Raw genomic sequence first — 22857 nt, forward strand, 5'->3', positions numbered from 1 at the left:
TTTTGGTTTCATTTGATTTGAAGCAAATTGCTCACAACACACTGCTGGATGAAGGCCTCCCCAAGATGTGTCCACTTGCTTACCTTCCCTCTTCCATGTCACGCCTGCATACACAAAGCAGATTGAACTGGAGTGTGCAGAAAATAAAAAAGATAGATTTTCTGCACTGCTTTCTTTGTAAACTGTAAGCTGAAGAAGGGATGAAGTACTTTTAAACAGCAATTTAAAGCCAGAGATAGGGTCAGCTTTCAGTACTCCAATATTATGTTGTGATATTTTGTATGTATCATAGACCTTGATTGCATTTTCATGTTAAAGAGCTGAATAGGGGACAACAGTGTGAAAAGTGTAAATAACAATATTAACCGTATAATTGCATGTTACAAATATATAATTACATTACAAAGCGAACCTATGAATAAATACAGGTATACTTAAGTAAATGCAGCATGCTGTACTACATGCCGCCTATAGGGGCGCTGCGTTGAAAACAAGTCGCCACTAGAGAGTGAACCCTCTTGCCTTGCGCAACACGTCCCGTTTTCAGTGACTCGACTACAGATTGCGCAAAAGGTCAAAGTTCACCGATCTGTCACCAGCCAGGAACCGGGCGAAACTTAACACAGACCTCCGGCTTCCTACACGCCTTGTTGAAAACCTTCTTCGGGTTAGACATCTTAAGAGTGAGTGGATTTCTTCCTCAAAAATGGCCAAGAAGCGAAGAGACAGGCGGGAGGTGGACAACATTGCGACAGAATCGACCACGGAAGAGGACAGGAAAACAAAAGAAGGGGATGCTCTGAAAGGTGAGAAGGGAAGTAGCGGGTGTGATAATATCTTTTTTTTTCCCCCTCTCAACGGCACGTTTCAAGGTTATTTGTGAGAGGTGTTGTATTCATGTTAACAACTGTTTTTTTTACAGATAAACAGCTTGGCCTCAATCGTGTTGTTGTGTCGATGTTTCCCAGGTGTTGTCTGATCTACGACATTGTCATACACCGGATTTGAATATGTGTTGGTTTCTTCCATCCCTAACACAAATAACTTATTCTTATACTATTTCTATACTACCGCATATATTTTCCTGTAGAACCGCACATTATGGTATATGTATTTAATAATTCATACAGATTGGCTATTGTATCATGTCATAACGATGTATAGAAACTAAAATAGGCTTTTGAACATCATCCTAGGTAATGCCCTGAATGCCCCCTTGTGCTTACTTGGCAACCAGTAGGGTGTCATCCGAGCTTGTGTGTGTCTGTGTTTCTGGTGAAATGGCCTGATGTAACTACTATTGATGCCAATCACTAGAAGTAGTTATCGGACTTGTAAGAGAGAGAACGAACCTATGCTGGTTTAAACATTTCACGTTTTGCAGTTTCAACTCGCTTTAAGCAGTGAATTACTGTAGATGGTTATTGAAATACCACAGTCTTCACTCTTGCATGTAGAATTCCTGTATTTCCAAATGTATTTCCTTTTAAAAGCAAAACTGCACTCTGTGTTTGACAATTCCAAAATACAAATATATGTTTTTAAATCATTAGAATGCTTGCATATTGTTCAATAATTCAAGTTGTTTTCAACTGTCCCAAAAATATTAATCTAAGCCAATCAAACTGATGCATATCTTATGAACTTTTAAAATATGATTATGAATTAACTTACATCTAAACTTTTTTACTTCAAACAATGATTTATGATGTGCCTACTTGCCTTTTAAAGATGCAATTAGTGTAGCTAATCCATGTTTGTTTTTCAATTAATCTGATGACAAATTCAGTTAGGTAGTTTATTCAGTTATAAGCATCCTAGAGATGGCCAGTCGGATAGACACATCTATAGTCTTTCTAAAGAACATGCTATCATATAGAAGATTACTCCCCCAGATTTATCACAGATTTCTCTATGGCTTTGGATGAAAATCTATTTCAAAAAATCAGCTACATAGAACTACCGTACCTGGCCTCTCTAGAGCAATACACAAAGCTTAAATGAATTCATAGGTTTTACATCTAGACAGGGCACTGTCCCGCATCAGACAGTATTACAGTATTTTTAGTAAAATGTTATGATCTTGTTAAACTAGTGTGTGGACTTGCATAATTCTTCAAATGAAAAGAAAGTACAATTATTTGCTGTTTGTGTAGACTAATTAATCAGTTGATTCCTCTTGCATGGAGTGTTTGAAATGCATTTGATAAAAGGCACATATTTGTATTAAGTTTTGGTATCTCAGAAAAAAACATCAGAAACAATATTTGCATTTGCATTTGTATTTTAATACACGTCTGTCTGTTAGTGAATAATTAACTGAGTTTACCAATCCTGACCTGTACTGATGAAACCGTACTAAGGATTGTGAAAATGACATAAGGAAATACTACAGCATTTCTACATCTAGTCTGCATTTATACTTTCACTAGACACCTATTGCAACAATTCTGGATGTAGATGGAACTCTATCTAGTTAAAGTTATGTTTTTAAACCATTTATTTATTAAACCAAGTGTCTAGGGCTAATTGGTTCAGTTTAGTTTACATGTTGCTGTAGCAGACTGCCTTCAAATCAGGAGTTATACTGTACCAATTCTGTCACAACTGACTAGGCACAAGACTTGCTCCCCTTGAACCAGTTGTGCTTTTAAATAACTTCACCTGTTCACTAGCAGCACAGAGATTAGCTGACTGTGTTCTCTGAAGAATACATAATGGTTCCCAGGGGTAAGAGCGAGGAGTGATGCAAAACTCAGTAAGGTATTGCAGTTATAAACCGTGATCTGGGCAGAATGCTGTTATCAGACAGTCATGTAACATAAAAAAAGTTGTGATTAAACCCACAGGAGCTTTTATGAAATACTGTTTTATTTACCTGCTTTCATGGATAGGATAAATGCAGACTTTCACTGGCTGAAGTTTAAGTTTACTGGGCAGATTCATATGATTGTTGACATTAATCTTTTCCGTGTGCTCATTACAGTCTGATTAGTGGTAGCTGACTTTCTAAAAACATCCATTTCACCACTGTGGAAAATGGGATTTATATTATTTATTTTCAGCTTTAGATCAATTTTAGATTGATGCAGCCAGAGTGCACAGCCTTTCTGGTTGTAAATGTGTGCCATCTATAATAATGTCTCTTTCTCTCCAGCTCCATTGTATTCTGAAGGGGGGTCGGCCCGCCTGTCTCTCCTCATTTTGCTCTCCATTTTCCTGAGTGCTGCTTCAGTCATGTATTTGGTGTACCGGAATTTTCCTGAGCTGAGCGAGTAAGTGGTTGTTTTGTTTTTGTTTTGCTGGAGCCCGAGTCCAAGATCTTTTAATTATTTTAGGGATGATTGTTTTTAAAACTATTTTAAAAATGAATCTTAATTGTTTTTAAAGATTTAGTTGTTTTTAAACCACTAATTGTTTAGGGGTTTTTTGGTTTAGTTTTGTTATATTCTTTTGTCAAATACATGACCGTTTTGGATTTAATTTTAAATGCATTGGACCTTTTTTGTTTGTTTTTTAATTTTACCTTTTTAATTGTTTCTTTATTTTGTCCAATGCATTTTCAGTTATTTTCAATGTATTTGACTTTTATGTTGGTGAGCAGTTTTGCTTTAATCATATTTTTTTTGTTGTTTTGGGCACGTTTATTTGAAGTTAATTGTTTTGTTTTTTGTTAAAATCACAAAGATTTTAAAAATATTAAGTGATTTTAAGAATTGATTTTAAAAGTTTTTAATCACAAGTATTAAAAATTTGAATTGTTTTTTTTTATGAAAATGTAAAATACTACACCCAATAAAACAGTATTTTATACAGATTACACTTTAAAACTCAGTCCAAACTTACATTATGAACTCATTCTGAACGTCTTCAAATGACTAAACTTATATAACATACACAAATGTGTAAATAAAACTGGAGTTCAAACGGCATTCTGATCTTGCACTGTAAGGGATAAGCAGTCAGGTAGAATATTATAGAGCCTATTGGAATTATATATAAACTGTTTTAAACTGGTTTGGAAGTCTGTATTTACAAGTTCCAATGTAATTCTGTCTGTCCTACACAGCGACGAGAGAGAGAAGATGAAAATCCCTAAAGACATGGATGATGCCAAGGCCTTGGGAACAGTGCTGTCAAAATACAAAGACACTTACTACACTCAGGTCCTGATAGCCTACTTCGCTACATATCTCTTGTATCCTTTGGAGACCAAAGTGTGAAAAATCACAACTGTACACTTTGACGCAAGCATCGTTCAGGATAGCGCACAAAAACCTAGAACAGGAAGCCAATGAGATCCAATCTGAAGCCTGCTGCAGGGGAAGAGCAGGCAGTTCTCACCCCCAGTGTCTGTGTAACTCTATCTCAGTGTGGGAATGTGGTTTAGGCCTCACGCAGGCTCTTATAAGGACAGAAATAGCTGGATGGGGTACACACTGAACTGATCCTGTGAAGCTGTGGGATTAGTTCTCATTTAAACCCTACAACTGTCATGTGTGGTGAAACCCTCCTTCTAAGATGATTGGGATGGATTTTGTATATTTTTTTAATTCTGTAACAACACTTTTTTAAGTTTATTATATTTTCTAAAGTAAAAAGCAGTTCATGCCATTTGTGCTTGTAGGTTTTATTTAATTAAGCCTGTAGTTTGCTGAAATGGAAGTCATCCAATTGAAAAACTCTTAGCTGCAAATGCGTGTATCGAACTCTAACCACTCCGGTGATAAAAAGGAGTTATGTAGACAGAATTTCACTTAATCCTGAACCTTTCTGTGTCCCGTGGCAGATCATGAGAAATTATATCCAGTTTCCAGTACCACTCAACTCAATTTCCAACCCAGTTAACCCGGGTTTGACTGTATATCCAGCCTGGGTTGGTCAGAAACTCTTTATTGTATTGTGCTTTGTCTTTCAAACACTCTTGATAATTACTCTGGTGCTGAAACCGAAATCCCATTGACTCTGAGCAGTTGTGTGTGTTTCTAAAGTGGGGATGGGCCGGGGTTGGGGGTAGGAATGAATTGAGAAGGTCAGCAGGGGGGAGTTGTGGGGGTGGGGTAGGGCTGGGAGGCATTGTTCTTCTGTGCTGCTGAGTTAACTGATTGCATCATATGAGCAGGGGATTAGTAGAACCCCTTTAAAAGTGGTTAATCTCTTTCCTCAACTCCATAAAGCAGCTATTGAACCGGAAATTAACTTCAGGGGTTCAGCAGCACTTTTTCAGACTCGGGACTTAGCCCATTCTGGAATTTTCCTCTTCTTTTTCATGTTGCAGACAGAGTGAACAAAAGGAAGAAAAAAAACTACACTAGTAGAACTGGCAGTTTTGTGAAAATGTATAATTGTGTGTGTGAGATTACATATTTAACTAGAATTTAAAGTATCTGAAGAGATTTATCTGTATCTGAAGAAACGTTCTGCATAATATAATATTGAATATGTCCTAATGTTAATGTAGTGTGCAGGTTAGTTTCAATTGGTTAGTCTAAGCAGTAGTACTCTTTAGATAGGAAGCAGTATGTGTCAGTGTTAGTATGTTATAGGTAGGTGAGTGCCCATGATACTATGTAGGTTTGTATAAGTATATGCATCTCAGAAGGAGTGTGTACTACAGTATTTATATTAGCATTAGTAGTGTATGTAGGTTACAATGTGATAATATGTAGTGGAAAGAAAAATCCTTTGTGTAATCGTATTTTTAATAAGATAATGCTTTAATTGTCTTTTTAGTTAAATAGATTGTGCACCACACATTACTGTGTTTTACCTTAGTACACCACTCTACAGTTTTCTTAGTTTTTACCACAGTACAACACCCTGAACATTACTGTGTTTTAACCACTGGTCTGTGTGTTTGTGTTTGTCAGTGACTCGTCACAATACAGTCGGCATACAGGGTGGGAACAGGGCTAAGTCTGTACTCTTGTGGTTTTCCAGTCATGGTTGGCATTTTGTAATGTGTTGCAGAAGTCCAGTGATGTAGCAGGAGTGGAGGATAAGCATTACATTCTAGGGAATAAACAGAGAGGGACTGTATATGATCGTTATGTAATTATATTTTTAAATGAAGGCACTTGCGATCGTTCATTGCTATCGGAACCTAATAATAATAATAATAATAAAGGTCATGCAAGAGAACAAGACTATGTATGTCCCATGCAGACCAATAATATTTTATGCGTAAATTACAGTCACATACAGACAATTTCTATTTGTTGTTTTCTTTTTTCATTCTATGGCATTCCTTCTCTTTGTGGGGTTGACACTGGGCTGTCCGTGACTGGGGCTGAGCTGAATAGAAATGGGCCTAACCCAAGTGGCCGAGCCCTGGGATGGGTGGACCAGCACAATGTAAGCCAGTCACAAGAGTGCACTTCAGATTCCCCTGCTATGTCATGAGCCGAAACTGCAGAGTAGTGGCAGCATGAGGAGATTCGGCCACAAATCCAGAGAAACAAGACCTGTATACCAGCAGGGCCACACCATACTGGTGGGATATAGATTAACCTAATCGGAGGAACAGCTAGTCGGTGTAGGTAATCTTCTGCTGAGTGAGCAAGGGCAGTAGCTAATGAGTGACTGTGTAGCAGCATAGGAGATAAGATCTGCTGGAGTAGGTCTGACACAATCATGTTTTGAGCAACACATTGGATAAGGTAATGAGTAGGACCAAAACTAACAGTTAATGTGAAAATGTATCTGTGGTTTGCTGATTCAAAGCAATAGGTACAGAACAGCAGCACCACAGTCTGATTGAATTAAAAACACATCTGTATTAAAATACCAGATTGGCTTGCTTAAGTCTGTATTTCATCAACGAACAAGATTCTGAAGTTGGTTATCTTTGCTGGGGATTGTGTGCTGTTTACTGGGGACTCGACTCATCTACAGTTTCAATATGCTGTTGGAATACAATTATCACATGTCTGTAACACCATCACTTTCTACCCGTCTAATCTTTCTGAAGCATTAACACATGATAAAGCATACAAATTGCTCTAATAAATCAGATTGTCAAACTGAAAGCATAAATCTAAAATCTGTAGTATTATATAAACTAGTGGATATAATACTTTATTTTTTTTCAGTGTTTGTTTAGATAACAGGCAACTGCCAATTGCAAAGTAAAGAATTCTACATTACAAAAAGACAAAGGTCAGTTCTTATGCTTTTACAGTGAAATGTTTTTATTCCAGCTCTATCATCCCAAAGGTCAAGGGAGCCACCTGGTGTTGACAGTGCAGTATTGCATTGGGAAGCAGCTCTGTTTTGCATTTTAATTGTAATGTTGATTAGACTCCTACACAGCTTTGTTACTCCCTAGCTCACTTAGATTTTTCTCATTCTGGTAAGCACATTACTACAGGTATACACATAATTAAAAAAATATTCTACTGGGCAAAAGTCCCATCCTGTCATGTGGTACCAGGTATTTTCTCAGTTGTATTTTCACTTCATCATCCTTCCCAATGTTATAGTTTGCTGACATACCCAAGTAAGGTTTACCAGAGTAATTTAAACTCCTGCTTTACCCCCTGTTTTTTCTGATTGCTACACACTTGGCTGACTTGCTCAAGGCTGGAATCGCTGGTAACGACTTCTCACTGTTTGTCGAATTACATTTCCCAGCAGTTCTTTGTCTTCAATTCAGTCTTGGGCCATTAAATGCTTTCTTTGGCTTAAATGCCAGGTGATCTGAAACGTGGATCTGAGGTGTAAGCAAATAGGCATTCAAACCTGAAGCACAGCCATTCAGTTCTTAGCACGTTGCCAGACGCCCATTGTATTTAAAGAATGGCTGTGGGGACGACTGTCCATTGAATGCAGCGAGAACCATCTTGTGTAAAGAGCCACAGTTGTAGACTCACTAGGGAGGGGATTTAAAGCACACATATTTCTGAAGACCCACAGGAAGTCACAGCTCCCCCTCTGCAAGCTTAAAATTAATCGGATGACTTGGGAGAATATAATATGTGTGTATTAATTTATTTACTTGCATATTCACTTGAAACACTCAATCCTTAGGGGAACAGGAATGTATACCCATGAACTAAAAATGATAATTTTGTAGTGTTTAACTGTGGTTAACTAACATCACCACACTGCCTGGTCAGAGAACGGCAAACCTGGGTTGGTGTAAATATGAACATTGACATTTCTTGGTCTCAGCCTTGGGCCCTGTGTTCCTGTGTATCTTTGAAGTCCGGATGTTTCCCAGAGTACATCACTGCTGTAGGCCTTAACTTTGCTGGTTCAGCCTCCAGACCTTTGCCATCCCAGGTTCCATCTTCTTGAGTATCCTGTCAGGTTACCTCTACCCATTCCCCCTGGCCCTGTTTCTGGTTTGCCTGGTGAGTAACAGGATGTTGCAGATAGTCGTGCATTAATGGCTGAAATGAAGCCGGCAATAGCCATACACTGTACTATAGCAGCTCGGTAGCAATAAGCTTTGTTGAATTCTTGGCCAATTCAGTGTGTCATTCTTAGGCAAGTTGTGAATTAAATAATCATCTGAAATTAAGATTTAAATCTGCATTAAGCAATAAGATCTAATTAAGATATAATTTGTTTAGGCAGTACAGAATTATAGCAATTCCAAAAAGGGGGTGTATCATGACATTCAAACCAAGAGTAGATTTGGTTGATTGTGCTGCAGCTTGATGTTTTCAGTAAGCATTTAAGTAATTAAAGTAGTAAAAACTGAGTGCATGCTGGCCTGCTAGACTGGGGTGGGGGTGGGGAGCACCGTTGCACTCCCTGTCCATTGTATTAGTAGATGGGTAACAAGTCCAGTATGGTTTGCTAAATCTGATGTTGTTCTCTTCTAATACACAGTTAACTGTTATACATCCTTTTTGATGATCATGTCATAGTATCCAGCCTCCTCTCGTGGCCCAGACTGCCATGCATCCGAATGGGGTGGTGTAGAGGAAAGACCCGGTCTGTCTCATTGGACAGGCTCACCAGCTGAGCACTCCCAATAGACAACAGCACAAACCTGCCCATCTTTAGTGAAAGCCCCGGAGAGCAGGGTCTCCCCGTGTCTCCACTGTCACGCTTCCTGTCCGCCTTCTCACCCCGGTGTCTTGTGTTCGCAGTGCTCGGGCCTCGGAGCCTCCTTCTGCTACATGCTGTCATATCTCGTGGGAAGGCCAGTGGTCTACAAATATTTAACAGAGAAGGCAATTAAATGGTCCCAGCAGGTAACACATTGTCCTCATGTATTTATTTATTATGACTGCTAATGAAAGGCAACTTGGAACAGACAGGGAGATGGTGAAAGCTGTAAGATGCCAAGGAAATGTTGGCCACTTCCGCCTTTGTAATTTCACTGGGCGATTCGGCTCACAGGAGGTTAATTAGGTCAGAGTGGAACACAGGCATCTTCCATGTAGCACCTTGACTAATTTTACATACCGCCCCATCGAAGTCAGCATAGCAGCTATGAACGGGCAACACACAGTTCGCTTTACTAAGCACTTATTCCAAAGACATTCAGAGAATGCTGATTGAAAAGCTACCGTTTAGGAAGGGTTTTAATTGGGACCCTTTTTTAATGCCTATTTATTGTGCAACCAGTGTGCTATTTATTTATGTATGTATTTATTTATTTATTCATTCATTCTGTTTTGCAGGTTGACAAGCACAGAGAACATCTAATTAACTACATTATATTCCTGAGGATCACCCCTTTCCTTCCCAACTGGTTCATTAACATCACCTCTCCTGTCATTAATGTTCCCCTTGGGGTGTTTTTTATCGGAACTTTCTTTGGTAAGAGCAAAGACTGCGCTGTTTCGTAAAACTGCAGTCCATTACGCATTAAGCACAGCTCTGTTTTAAGTGTAACGGTCTGAAGTTAATAATGTTTTGGTTCAGGGCTCTAGGCTGATGGAAAATATTACATTGTTGTTTAGTAAACAGCCTAATAATTGTGTGCTGAGGCGTAATAGGAGTCACATATATATATATATATATATATATATATATATAAATGGAAGGTTTTGTTTCCATGTTTATAATGTGCAGGCAAGAGCAATGCACACTGCAATCCCCCTAATCTTTCCCCAACCTCTCCTCCTGTTCTCAGGGGTGGCTCCTCCATCCTTCGTAGCCATCAACGCAGGGACAACCCTGTACAAGCTCACCACCGCGGGGGAGGCGGTGTCCTGGAACTCCCTGGCTGTGCTGGGGGTCTTGGCTGTGCTGTCCATTCTGCCCGTCTGCTTCCAGAAAAAACTGCAGCAGAAGCTGGAGTAGAGGATCCCTCCCACCCCCGACCCCTCAGCCCCCTCAGCTCAGCTCAGGATCGGGGCAGGAGTCCGGCCGCTGTCACACTGTCCGTCAGCTCTCCATGAACCACTCAGGTCACTCTGGAAATCCATTGCCAACGGTCCATAGAGCGCTTGCCCACGCCGTTTCTGCGAGGCGTGCAGTTGAGGGAGACCTTTTACAAGCAGAACATCTTGACTGTCCTCTCAGTCAGCCCTGGACTTTACCTTATCTGTTAATTATTATTATTTTTAAAATGTTTTCACACTGCAATTCAAAGATGGGGGGGGAAAAAGTGTTGTGCCAAGCGCACTGTGAATAATGACGGTGTAAGATTGTTCAGTTAACTTAAAAGAAGCTACCATCCTCTGTTTCCATTTTTTTCCCTCTCTCTCTGATTTTTAATGCTACATTTTTTAAATATTTATTTCAGAGACTTGTGTTTGCTGATTGTAATAACTAAATATGCGTAAAGGGAAAGCAATATTTTCAGATTGAGTGTTCAGTTTTTACTTTTGTGTTTCGTTTCTTTCCGTTTGTCGACTTTCATGGCAAGCGCCTGGTCAGTGTAGTGCAGGCCTCACAGCTGTCTACGATACACTAGTAAAAGTCTTATTTTTTTGTCGTTTTGTAATGGAAGTTTCGGTTCAATTTCACGGTTTTCATCGACGGAGAATTGTCTTGTCGCATTTGGTATAAGGCTATTTTTTTTTTTTTTTCTTTTTCTTTTTAATCAAGAACATAAATCGTTATTCCATTGTTGAAACTTGAGCATAATTTCCTGCTTGGTTTTGCTTACCTAGCCAAGGAGAGTTAAAATGAACAGAAACAGACGGCTGAGACATCTCTAACCCGTTCTTGTTTATCAACACCATTTACAATAATGAGGAATTCAGTCCTCTTAATTAAGACTATGGGGGTGGGTTGCAATTTATTATATTAGACAAGTCAGTGTTGCCTGCGTCTGAGCTGGTTTATTAGACAATACAGGACATGTGGAGTGACCTGAGAAGTTAATTTATCACCAGGGTGTCTGCCAGTGATTCTGGTTCTAGTCTGATGGATCTCTGTTAAAGCAGAACAGCAGATGCATTTAAGAAAGAGGATGTGTGTGGGTGTGTGTGGGTCTCAGTGTGAATGTGTGGGAAGTTAGCTGGTTGCTCATTTATTAGAGACCTCCAAAATGCTAAAAGAAAATCTACCAATACCATTTCTCCACTTGTGGGATCTGTGTAACATAACGTGGCATTGTATTACCTTGAGTCCTTTGTCAGATCAGTTTTTTGAATTCAATAGTCTTCTCATTGTTACATTTGGTATATTTATTTTATTTGGTTACTTGTCTAGTATGATTATTTGTGAATGCTTGTAGTTTGCTTTGTTTTACACTTGCATTACATGTATTTTGCAGACTAAAAGTGACACAATAGATGTTTACTAGAACAATCATTTAGACCTATATCAAATTATCTACAGTTGAGGGAGGAGATGCAGGCATTTTAGATTATCTGCTGGGATTTACCCCCCTTCGTAAACGATGAAGAGGAAAACAGTTGGTTTTAATTAACACACGCTTGGAATGTTTCTACAGCTTTCCAAATGCCGATATGACCGATTTTAATGCTGCCAAGATAACAGCGTGGCACCTTTTTCTTTTTCAAGATTTTGTTTGTATTGAGATCAACTTGGTAAAAATGCACTGAATTGGAAAGTGACTTCTCATCATTAGATATTTGGTGTTTTCCAGCACCTTTAAACCTTATCATGCGTTGCCTTACATCTTGAATTCATCGGAAGTGTAAGTGTGGTTTAGAAAACCTCTTTTTCAATATCAAAGTGTCCTCTCGGGTGTTTATGTGTGTTTATTTTATAAATATATATAAGCAAGCCAATTAATGCATTTGCCAACAAGGTTTCAGCCAGTTTCAGGTTCAGTTACACTAGTGTCACAATTCTCCATTTTCTTCATTATCACTGCACTCCATCAGTATCAGCACAAGATCCTCATTCTCTTTGTCCTGTTAGAAATGTAGATTACAATGTGACAAGCTTAATCTAATTACAATGAAACAGGGTTTAGATGTTTTATATATATATATATATATATATATATATATATATATAAAACATGTCATACTAAACGTATATTGATTCAAAGGCAGAAATATTAGAACTCCATAGATTTTCACTTTCAAGACCACCAGGTGTTTCTTCAGTATACCTCTAAATAGTAGAGACTGCAATATTAAATTGGTATTTGATTTGATTTTTTTTTTCTCCTGTAAAGTGATGTCATGTGCAAAGGAATGGAATTCTTCCACTGTTCTGTTTGGGCTGTATACCTTATGTAAAACGGTCCTTTTATTATGCTCGGTTAACAACAGTATTAAATTGTACACTTGAAAAAAAATTAATGTTCTGCAGTATGATATATATTTATAAATACCATCCTTTGATCTTTTTTTTTTCCAACTTCACAAAAAAATGAATTTTTATTATTCAGATATTTATTACAAAACTAATAAAAAATAAATACAGAAATAATTCAAGGGTTGTCTTTTTTTGAGTCAAGGCTTATGTGGCTTTGTAACCCAGGAACTTTCTTTACTGTGCTTTATCTACATTGACTGAGGAGGGAAACTACCTTACAAGTCCCTTCTGTGAATCAAAAAAAATGTAGCCTAAATCTACTACGCCTGAATCCATATTTAATAAGTGATTGGTAACTATACATTCTAAGTCGTGTTTGTTTTCTCCCCAAGGATTATAGTAAATGTAGGCTGTGAATACACTGTTTTAGTTTGCTCTTCACCTGTGCCTGACCTATATCTATCTCACCCCTCAAAACATGACTGTTTTTGGGTGTGTGTTTCCTTGCAAGGAATAGGAAATTAATCTGATTTATAATTTATGACCTGCATATTTTGGGGGTTAGACCACTGATATCCAGAGTGACATAGTTTAAATAAGAAACCTTTCACAGCATTAAAATGTGCATGTCTGTGAAGGGTAAACACTAACTGAAGGAAGTGGCATTTTGTGAGAGATGTTTGTGGTTTTTGTTCTGGGTACCATTTAGGGAACCTTCAGCAGGCTGTCCTCAGAGGAGCTGATCCTGTGCTATACAGTCAGGAATTTGTCACTTGATTATTTCACCTTTGACCACTAGAGGCCGCCGTTATGTTATCCAATATGTGGAAATCCGCTACACTTACCTCCTATGTACACTCACCTAAAGGATTATTAGGAACACCATACTAATACTGTGTTTGACCCCCTTTCGCCTTCAGAACTGCCTTAATTCTACGTGGCATTGATTCAACAAGGTGCTGAAAGCATTCTTTAGAAATGTTGGCCCATATTGATAGGATAGCATCTTGCAGTTGATGGAGATTTGTGGGATGCACATCCAGGGCACGAAGCTCCCATTCCACCACATCCCAAAGATGCTCTATTGGGTTGAGATCTGGTGACTGTGGGGGCCAGTTTAGTACAGTGAACTCATTGTCATGTTCAAGAAACCAATTTGAAATGATTCCACCTTTGTGACATGGTGCATTATCCTGCTGGAAGTAGCCATCAGAGGATGGGTACATGGTGGTCATAAAGGGATGGACATGGTCAGAAACAATGCTCAGGTAGGCCGTGGCATTTAAACGATGCCCAATTGGCACTAAGGGGCCTAAAGTGTGCCAAGAAAACATCCCCCACACCATTACACCACCACCACCAGCCTGCACAGTGGTAACAAGGCATGATGGATCCATGTTCTCATTCTGTTTACGCCAAATTCTGACTCTACCAACTGAATGTCTCAACAGAAATCGAGACTCATCAGACCAGGCAACATTTTTCCAGTCTTCAACTGTCCAATTTTGGTGAGCTTGTGCAAATTGTAGCCTCTTTTTCCTATTTGTAGTGGAGATGAGTGGTACCCGGTGGGGTCTTCTGCTGTTGTAGCCCATCCGCCTCAAGGTTGTACTTGTTGTGGCTTCACAAATGCTTTGCTGCATACCTCGGTTGTAACGAGTGGTTATTTCAGTCAAAGTTGCTCTTCTATCAGCTTGAATCAGTCGGCCCATTCTCCTCTGACCTCTAGCATCAACAAGGCATTTTCGCCTTTGTAAACCCTAGAAATGGTTGTGCGTGAAAATCCCAGTAACTGAGCAGATTGTGAAATACTCAGACCGGCCCGTCTGGCACCAACAACCATGCCACGCTCAAAATTGCTTAAATCACCTTTCTTTCCCATTCAGACATTCAGTTTGGAGTTCAGGAGATTGTCTTGACCAGGACCACACCCCTAAATGCATTGAAGCAACTGCCATGTGATTGGTTGGTTAGATAATTGCATTAATGAGAAATTGAACAGGTGTTCCTAATAATCCTTTAGGTGAGTGTATAGTATTTGCTTGGAATCTGTTTATTCATTGCAAATTCTCCACTTTTTATTTTAGTGTAATATACTAATGAGGTCAAGGCATACATTAAGCTAGTTGAGCAATGGTGGATGAGAACAATTTCATTCTGTATGTATCATTTTCCCACGTAAAGTAAAACGTAGATGGTTCACTAAAAAGGGTTCCACAGCTTGATTGATTAATTGGATTTACCGAAATAAAACTCAGGGCTGTTGATGTGCTTTGCAGTCATGCTCAAAACACGTGGACATGCCGTGTCAACCATGCGAGTCGCAATGTTACCCAACACACTGCAGACAACCTACATAAACATTTTCTTTTCTTTTTCACAAAGATTGCATTGTGCAAGATTTCATCCTATACAGGCAACATTTCTTCTAAATCATTTTTATTCTGCTGGGTATACCAACAACTGCTCAGCTGCGGTATATGCAGTACCTTTAGGACGAATACATATTTGAATGTGAAATGGAGATATCTGCGACTCTGCAGCTCAAGAGTTAAGAGCATGACGTTATCGTTCTCCAGATCCCCGCGCAGGCGCAGGAGCTCCGATCGACGGGGAGAATCTCTGGCAGCTGAAAACAGCTGTACGAGAGAACCCACAATGCACCGCGACGGGCTTTCTGTTCGGGGTTTAGGTCTTAGTAGTGCATCATCCATAATGGCAGCGCGAAATGATTCCCGGATCCCTTGGTATGCAATCTTGTGAAACTGCCAGGATAAGCCCAGCCCCGGACCAGTCTCAAAATGACCACCGGCTTCAGCTCCAACTCCTGCCGATTCGCGGACTACTTCGTCATCTGCGGACTCGACACCGAAACCGGGCTGGAACCAGACGAACTGTCCGGTAAGTGTCGGAGCCCTGTGCCATACAGACAAGGGAGAGGATGTCTGCCCACATGAGACAAAAAAACACCAAAGAAGAGCAAGAGTTTAATGTGCAGTTGATTGCAGTGAGGTTGAGCGCAATCCGTGGAGATCAGTGCAGCATCTTTGCGGAACTAACATTTTGCCCTAATTAAACATCTCTTCAAAGCACCAGTGCAGAAAAGTGCACATATGAAATGCGCTGGATCTTTCATCATACAGTGCATATGTGTTTTTAGTTACATACAGACTTTGACACACTTTAGAGAGCTTCTACTTCTGTCTTTCAATGTGTATTTGGGTGAAAGCTGTGCAATCTGTGTATGTATAGGGGCGTACAGGGAGGGCGTACAAAACGTAGGTGTATGTATGTAGATACATCTTCTATTCACACTGAGGTGATGATGGCCAGTAGTGCTTGTTCAGGTTTGTGCGTTTCAAATGATCCTGAGAAAAACAAGCGTGTCTTGGCCCCAAAATAGAAATGCATAGCAGTGCTGCGAGCCGGGCTGTAATGACAGTTTGCACGTCTGGGGTAATTCCTCCTAAGTGTCAAGAGGCAAGAGCTCTCAGGTACAGGGATGTGCAGGCACCATAAAACCGTAGTGTCTGCGTATCAATAAGACAAGAAAACACAATCAAATCAAGCTCACAAAACGTTGTCCCCCTGCTTGTCACTTTCAATGGGATATTATGATAATTATAGCGACAACAATACTTATAATGATATTAACCAAAGACTTCAGTCCAAGGGTAAATGTTTCACCTGTCAATATGTGTTTGTAACTGTAACAGGCAATACAAAATACAGAATAATCCCATTTAACCTCCTTTTAAATAAATATTTTAATATTTTCTCCCCCTGGAGTGGACAATACTAGTATATTACATTATTATATGATTGCTACTACTTGTCTATATAAAGGTAAAAGTATTCCACAAAGTGTCTACTTTTAGGAGGTAAGTCATCATATGATCGAATAACTGCTGGGCCAAACTTCAGTAATAAATAATTTATTTGAAACTGTTGAGCTTAACAATGGTTACTTGAGTCTAAGAGTTGCCACTTCCATCTGAATGGAGATTAGTCTGCAGTCAGACAAGCTGTCATAAATTAGCTGACAAGAAGAATATGGTTTGTGAAAAATGACGGGATTTCTTTGGAGTGTGCAGTGGATATATGGCAGTAGCACTGTTGACAAACACTGAACAGGAGCCCAACTGTCTGTGCACACACCAGTGTGCTAATTTCACTTGCTTAAAAGAACTGATGAGCTGCTGAACTAATTGAGTCATAAATAAAACAAATGGGCAAGATCGTGTCTCCATGAAGACAGGACCCTGCTTTTCTAGCTCGTTAATTAAGCAATTAAGATACCCAGTGCATACAGTGCTGATGGTAAATATTATCTGAAAGTATAAGTTAGTGTTATAAAACATTCATGTATGTCTTTCTCATTTGATTTATCCCCCCGTCCCCCTGCACACACACAGACCGTTGGTCCTGCTTTACTATTGTTAATAATGCATTTTCATGGTTTGGTTACAAACAAGAGTGCGTAGGAAGTATTGGAAACAATAGGAGAGGCTTGGAGCTGTCTGCTATGAGGTGGTCCCTAGGGGGCTCACTGAAGCTTGGGATCCAAAAACAGGATGATGTCATTGTAACTCAGACTCGCTCCAGGAAGTGTGCAAGTGCTTCTCCAGCCCCTGGGGGAAGCAGGGAGGCCAGACCGATTGAGTGTTATTTAATAGCCAATGTATATCCATAGTGGGCTTTTACAGGTAGGCTGCGTGGCCTGCAACTGAAATCTCTGAATGGGAAGCCTGCTTCATTCATACGGGACTGCTGCTCATGCTAATGTGGTGAACAGGCTGCAGTGTGGTGGAGGCCTCCCACAGTATCTGCAGGGAGGGTACGCTACAGCTCTTTAAAGCAGGGTGCCAAAGGATTGTGGTGTAGCGCCAGGGCAGGACTGGGCCTTTGTCTCCGTCACCAGCTTATCCCTGGGTGGGGAAACCACAAACTGATTCCCTGGTAAAAGACCTCCATATCTCTCAGGGGGGGTCCAAAATGTATGCCTTTTGTTTCTTCAATGCTGTGGAGTTTAGTTTTGTGCCGGTACGAGGGCAGCTGAATCGGAGAAGTGTGGTCACGAGTGTTTGTAAAACGAACAATGCTTCAGTGCATCTCTGATAAATTGCATCCTGCTCTACAACATACAGTTTCAGCTTTCGTCTGCGTGCATTCTGACTGTTGCAAAACCGAAACCCACCCCACTGAAGTACCTGCCCATATTTTTTTTGTGTGCTAAATCATTGCCTGCCACTGAAAGTAACTGTTGACAGCTAATCTATATTGAATAGTCTGGATGAATACCCCAGGAAGTGCTGTAACAGGAGGGCTTGCAATAGTGTGGGTTGTACAGAATGTGGTAAACATCACTTTTCAAGCTTACAGCACACGTAAGACCAGCATGATAGACCCTGATGTCAGAGTCTTGTTCAGGACCCGTGCATAGGAATCCTGAGACACCAGGCAAAAGAGCTCCAACATAAAAAAATAATCCTGCTTTTGTTTCCATTTGCCAAACAATTTAATTTGCATCTTGCTCTAGATACACAAGTACTAGAAACCCAGATGCACCCTCACTCTCGCCGTGTCTGGGGAGAATCTATATATGGGCTCTCCTGCATGTTTGCTTGCCTTGGGGACAGATGTGTCACTGCAAGATTTGTCACCCCCGTGAGAGACCATCAGTGGATACAGATTTCTGTCACTTTTACCTAGAAGGCATCTCCCTTGAAAATGAAATTGTTTACATAATCCACTGTACAGATAACATGCTTTGTGTTGTGAATTAGCAGGGGCTTGAACTAAACTGCCCTGATTTTCTTGCTTATCTATTGATGCAAAACACACGAAAATACAACTTTCCTTTTTTTTCAGTCACATTACATTTAAGGAACTCAAGGGGAATGAAAGAAAGACGACAGCGGCCCTAATTAAGTAACCAGTACATTTATATTATGCAACATAGTAGGCCCGGATATTGCTGCTCGCTTCAAACGATCACATGAACAATTCCTTACGCAAGTCTGTTGAGGAATCGTTTTGCATCTGTGGAGCAAGCTGGTACTTTCTAAAAGAATGAGAGCAAGAGGTAGGGAACAGAAAGGGACGTGTACAAGCAGCAGACCTCAGAAACAACAAAGGATTAGCAGCCAGCAAGATGTATTCATTTGAGCTTTCGCTGCTTGTTCAGTTTATGATCCGAACACGTTTCATTTTCTCTCGTCTCTTTGTGGATGCCAAACACCTTCATAATCTGAAAGAGTAAATACTAGGCTGTGTGTGATCCCGGGGGGTTCTTCAGAAGCTGTGCCATGATTAAGGTGAACCTCAGAAATGCCAAGCACTCAGAACTGCTAATAACATGGCATCAGGAAATAGTTGGTGTGTTAACAAGTTCTAGAACAAACCTTTGTAATCCGAGAGATAATTGTTTTTTAGTTACACGGTTACACATATCTGGGCAAATCTCTTGTACCCCAGTAAGATCTCGTGAGTGTCTGTTTTTTTCTCCAGGGTGTCACAAGTGGATTTGGGTCAGTCCTGGATGTGTACAGAGCATTGGAGATGTAAGCCAACTCAAGGAAATACATATTTTAGTCTTTAGTCTAAATACAAGTCTTGATTGAGTGTAATTTTGAATGGTATTTTTAAACCGTAATGGTTTCCCTCCGAGATGTGTGATCCTGTAACAATGTGTTAATTGGCTTCAACTGAGCAAGAGCTGCCCTCCAGTGTGTCTGCTTTGCTAATTCTGTAACAGTGGTGGTGTTGACTGAAGCCTGTGATAATCCAGAATCAATCTAATTTATTACTTTTTACTTCCGGATGGTTTCTGCAGAAAACTGCTAGGGCTGGTTTCACAGAACACAGATTATCCCCAGTCTTGGATTACCCAATGTTATTTTAGTTAGAGTAGTCCCAAGACTCCTGCCAATCCAGCTCTGTGAAACCAGCTGTGTCCAAGACAATGGTTAGTGTCTCTCTCAAGATTTGTTCATATATACTCCTCTTCACACACAACAAATGTGATTAGTGGATGTCTAGACTGGACTGGCAGACCACCTCTGAAAGAGCATTGAAAGTCTTAAGGGCATATGACGTATCAATCAATTCCACAGTGTCTACAAAGTATGTGTATATGCTTTAGAAAAATGAAATTCCAGGATTATTCTCAACTATTAAACGTGGCTCATATGCCAAATTACAGAAGCCACTCTTGATATTTTATTTCAGATCCTATATTGCTTCTGACCAGGCTAGGTGCTTCGTCTGTGAGCAGTACCTGTCTTTGTCTATAGGAGAGATTGATATAGGAGCCCTTCCATACCATTCCACACATTTTTTGATTTTGTCTGAAGGGGCTGTACAGACTTGTAACACATAGTTTTGGTACTGTCATGCATTGTATATTATGGGTATTACACTGTAACTGAGTGCTTTCAGAACTGACTGATCTGTTAACCCCAGTGTCTTAATTGTGATACATCTGTGAAAGTCTTTGATCATCGTGCTCGTTTGTGTGGAATGCTTTGAGAGTAAAACTTGCATGTATAGTCAAAATGCACTTCTGGTTTGGGGGCGGCCAGCCACTCTGCCGGACGGTTTTTGAGGGAAACCTCTTAAAGAAATAATTCCACAACATGCTGATCCCAATCAGGGAATTTGTATTGGCACATGCTCTGTATTTAAAGTACAACAGCTGCTTCTGCAGGGAAAAAACACAAATCTATTCTTCTCTCTGTGCATATTTGAAAGGTGGAATATTTGAATTTGTGGAAGCAGAGTAGACCTGAACATGAGCCGTGACTGAAGTAAAGACACTGTTCCCCTCCGAGTCCTAGCCGAGCTATTTTAATAAGAGTAGCTATATTTGACTTTTGAGGTTTATTAAAACGAAAGGAACGAGTTTATTAAGGACAGTGCTGTTAAAAATCACGTGAGGCATAGACTAGGGTACAGAAATGAAATCTAGTCAGACTAAAAAGGATGTTTACTTTTCCTACCACTACATTTCTATGTTCACTTAAATAAATAAAACCATCTTAAAATGTATAAAAACTGTGACTACCTATCCAGCTTGGGTGTTTGAACAAGAGAGCTTTGATTAACATACAGACATTTGAGTTTTGACAAAACAGCTGAAGTGTTAAAGGAAATAATATAATTAACAGAAAGTGCTGTACTTTTAGTAAAGCCTGTTTGCTCCACTCTGTGCCTTTTACGAATCTGACCTGCACCCCCCGTTGTAAAGCTCAGATCTCTATGAAGAAGCCAAGCTAATTACAAGTCTCTCTGACACTTTTGCAGTGAATCTGAGAGGCCTAATCTTTATTCCTGGCTTTCTCAATGGCCCTTTTCGCACAGATCCGGCAGCTGTAGCAGTGGCAGAGAGAGGCATTTAAATCGAAGCCCTCTTGTTGTTGATCTTCTCTCTGCTGGCTTTAACATGCTGGGCTCGGAGTCCCTTCTTCCTGTCCCCTGACTCTTCCTCACTTTGTATTGGTTCAGCTGAGACTGCTGTGCATTACTAACAGAGCTGACTTGTAGAATATTCTGGAGCAGGTTCTGAGACCGTTCCCATTCCCTGCTGACTATTAACATGCACAATAGGTGTTGGGAAGTGTGTCTCTATGAAATGTCCAATCGTAATGGTTCAGGAAGACACTGGTGTTTTCTTCTTTAATATGTTGAATGGCTGTGTCGAAGTGATATTTTTCACATTCAGTCAGCTGCTGGCTTTGGTATCCAGTCAAAACATCTTCAGTATCCTGCTGTCTTTCGTTGAGTGGACTCTCTGTGTTGGCGTTGTTTTTTTTCTTTCCTTAGCTCCCTCATCGTGTTTGTGTTGGGCAGTGAAGTTCTTATAATGGTGGATTGTTGGCCAAGGGACGTGCACAGAGTCAAATAAGCAAATGGCCAAAAATAAAACTGTACTTCACAATGTATACTTTGAATGGAATTCTTCAGAAATCAAGACAAAAGTAATGAAACCGTGGAAACAATGTGTGTTGCTGTACAATGCTATAAGCTTTTCAAGGCTGTTCTGTGCTCTTTAACTTTACTTGGGGGTGGTATAAGGTTTGTTGTTCACTTGAAAGAGTTGTCTGATGTGTTTTTAACTGTGAAACTCCATAAAAAAAAAAGAAATAGTGAGTTTGTGACATCTTTCAAAAAGGCCTTTCTTTCACAGTCTATGTGCTGACAGGGTGATTTCAAGACACGTCACTGTGCAATTGTGACATGAGTCAGTGCCTGTGGTCTGCAGGCTTTTTTTCTTTATGTACATTAATTGGCGCTCATGTTTGGACCTTGCGATATAAGACAGACCAGAGGACAGTAAGTAATTTAGACTGCATGTCGCAATAATGGTAAAGCACAGCTCAAAACTGCCGTTGTACGGTTGTTAGCAGGGTATGAGCAGGGATGCCTGACTGAACCTTGCTCTTCTGATGGATTGTGCTCATTCTGTGTTAACAAGGGAGTTCTCAGGTTCTGGCGGCTCTCAGCCGTATCTGCTCAGCACTGCTGCAGGTTTTCCCCTCACACTTTCCAAAGAACTTTCAAAACGCCCGCTTTGAAAAGAAAATGTACAGCATCCTCTATTGAGATATTGAATTTCATGCAGTGTGCAAGAAAACCTAGGCCTATGTTGTTGTTTGTTTTGTGTGTATGTATGTGTATATGTATATATATATATATAATATATATAATATATATTTTATTCAACTGCAGCTGTGTATTTTGGGGGGCTGGATTGAAAACAGAATTATTGTGGAAAAACTCCAAACAGCATGTCTCGCTAGATTATTTATGATGTGCATGTGGCACAGAGGAAGGTTGACCATTTACTTTCTAATCCTTTCATGGAAGTTAATGTTTGTACCTTTTTTTTTATAATCAAAGAATATATTTTGCGATCCCAGCTGATTACTATTTACTTCTGTGTGCAGCTCAGTAGTTCTCCGGTTGCTTTTACCAGACTCTCTGCTGTTATTTAGTGTTTTAAGAAACTGGGGAAAACAAGTTTATTCCTGTTCCTTCAAACTGTAGGGCTGTTTTAGCAGTTCAAAGTAAGCACTTCAGAAAAAGCTGATGGTAAACATAAAAAGCTGGTGAGTAGGATGAAGTCCCTGGCAGAGAGGTGTTTAGTTTTGTACTTGAATATGAGTGCTGCATGCCTGGGCATCAAATAGATTATTAGTTATTATTATTTAT

General features: G+C 39.9%; 2 protein-coding genes across 8 annotated transcripts in view; both read left to right on the plus strand.

The window, feature by feature from the left end:
• The first annotated feature begins 576 nt into the window (after positions 1-576).
• tmem41b (transmembrane protein 41B) lies at positions 577-12819 on the plus strand. The gene is made up of 7 exons (XM_066700854.1): positions 577-806; positions 3158-3275; positions 4070-4198; positions 8261-8354; positions 9102-9206; positions 9639-9777; positions 10094-12819. Exons 1-7 carry the CDS (start codon positions 707-709, stop codon positions 10261-10263), a joined length of 855 nt encoding a protein of 284 aa, XP_066556951.1. The 5' UTR covers positions 577-706; the 3' UTR covers positions 10264-12819.
• A 2478-nt stretch (positions 12820-15297) lies between these two features.
• Positions 15298-22857, plus strand: part of dennd5a (DENN/MADD domain containing 5A) — a 50986-nt gene continuing 43426 nt past the window's right edge. For 4 of the 7 annotated variants that reach the window (XM_066700855.1, XM_066700858.1, XM_066700857.1 and 1 more), the window contains exon 1: positions 15299-15546. In XM_066700855.1, coding sequence (XP_066556952.1) covers positions 15447-15546 — 100 coding nt within the window. In that variant the 5' untranslated portion in view covers positions 15299-15446. Of the gene's footprint in view, positions 15547-22857 lie in introns of all 7 variants that reach the window. The other 3 variants (XM_066700860.1, XM_066700862.1, XM_066700856.1) reach the window with 2 other exon arrangements.

Source organism: Amia ocellicauda, chromosome 4 (genome assembly GCF_036373705.1).
Source record: "Amia ocellicauda isolate fAmiCal2 chromosome 4, fAmiCal2.hap1, whole genome shotgun sequence".
NCBI classification, from domain to species: Eukaryota; Metazoa; Chordata; class Actinopteri; order Amiiformes; family Amiidae; genus Amia; species Amia ocellicauda.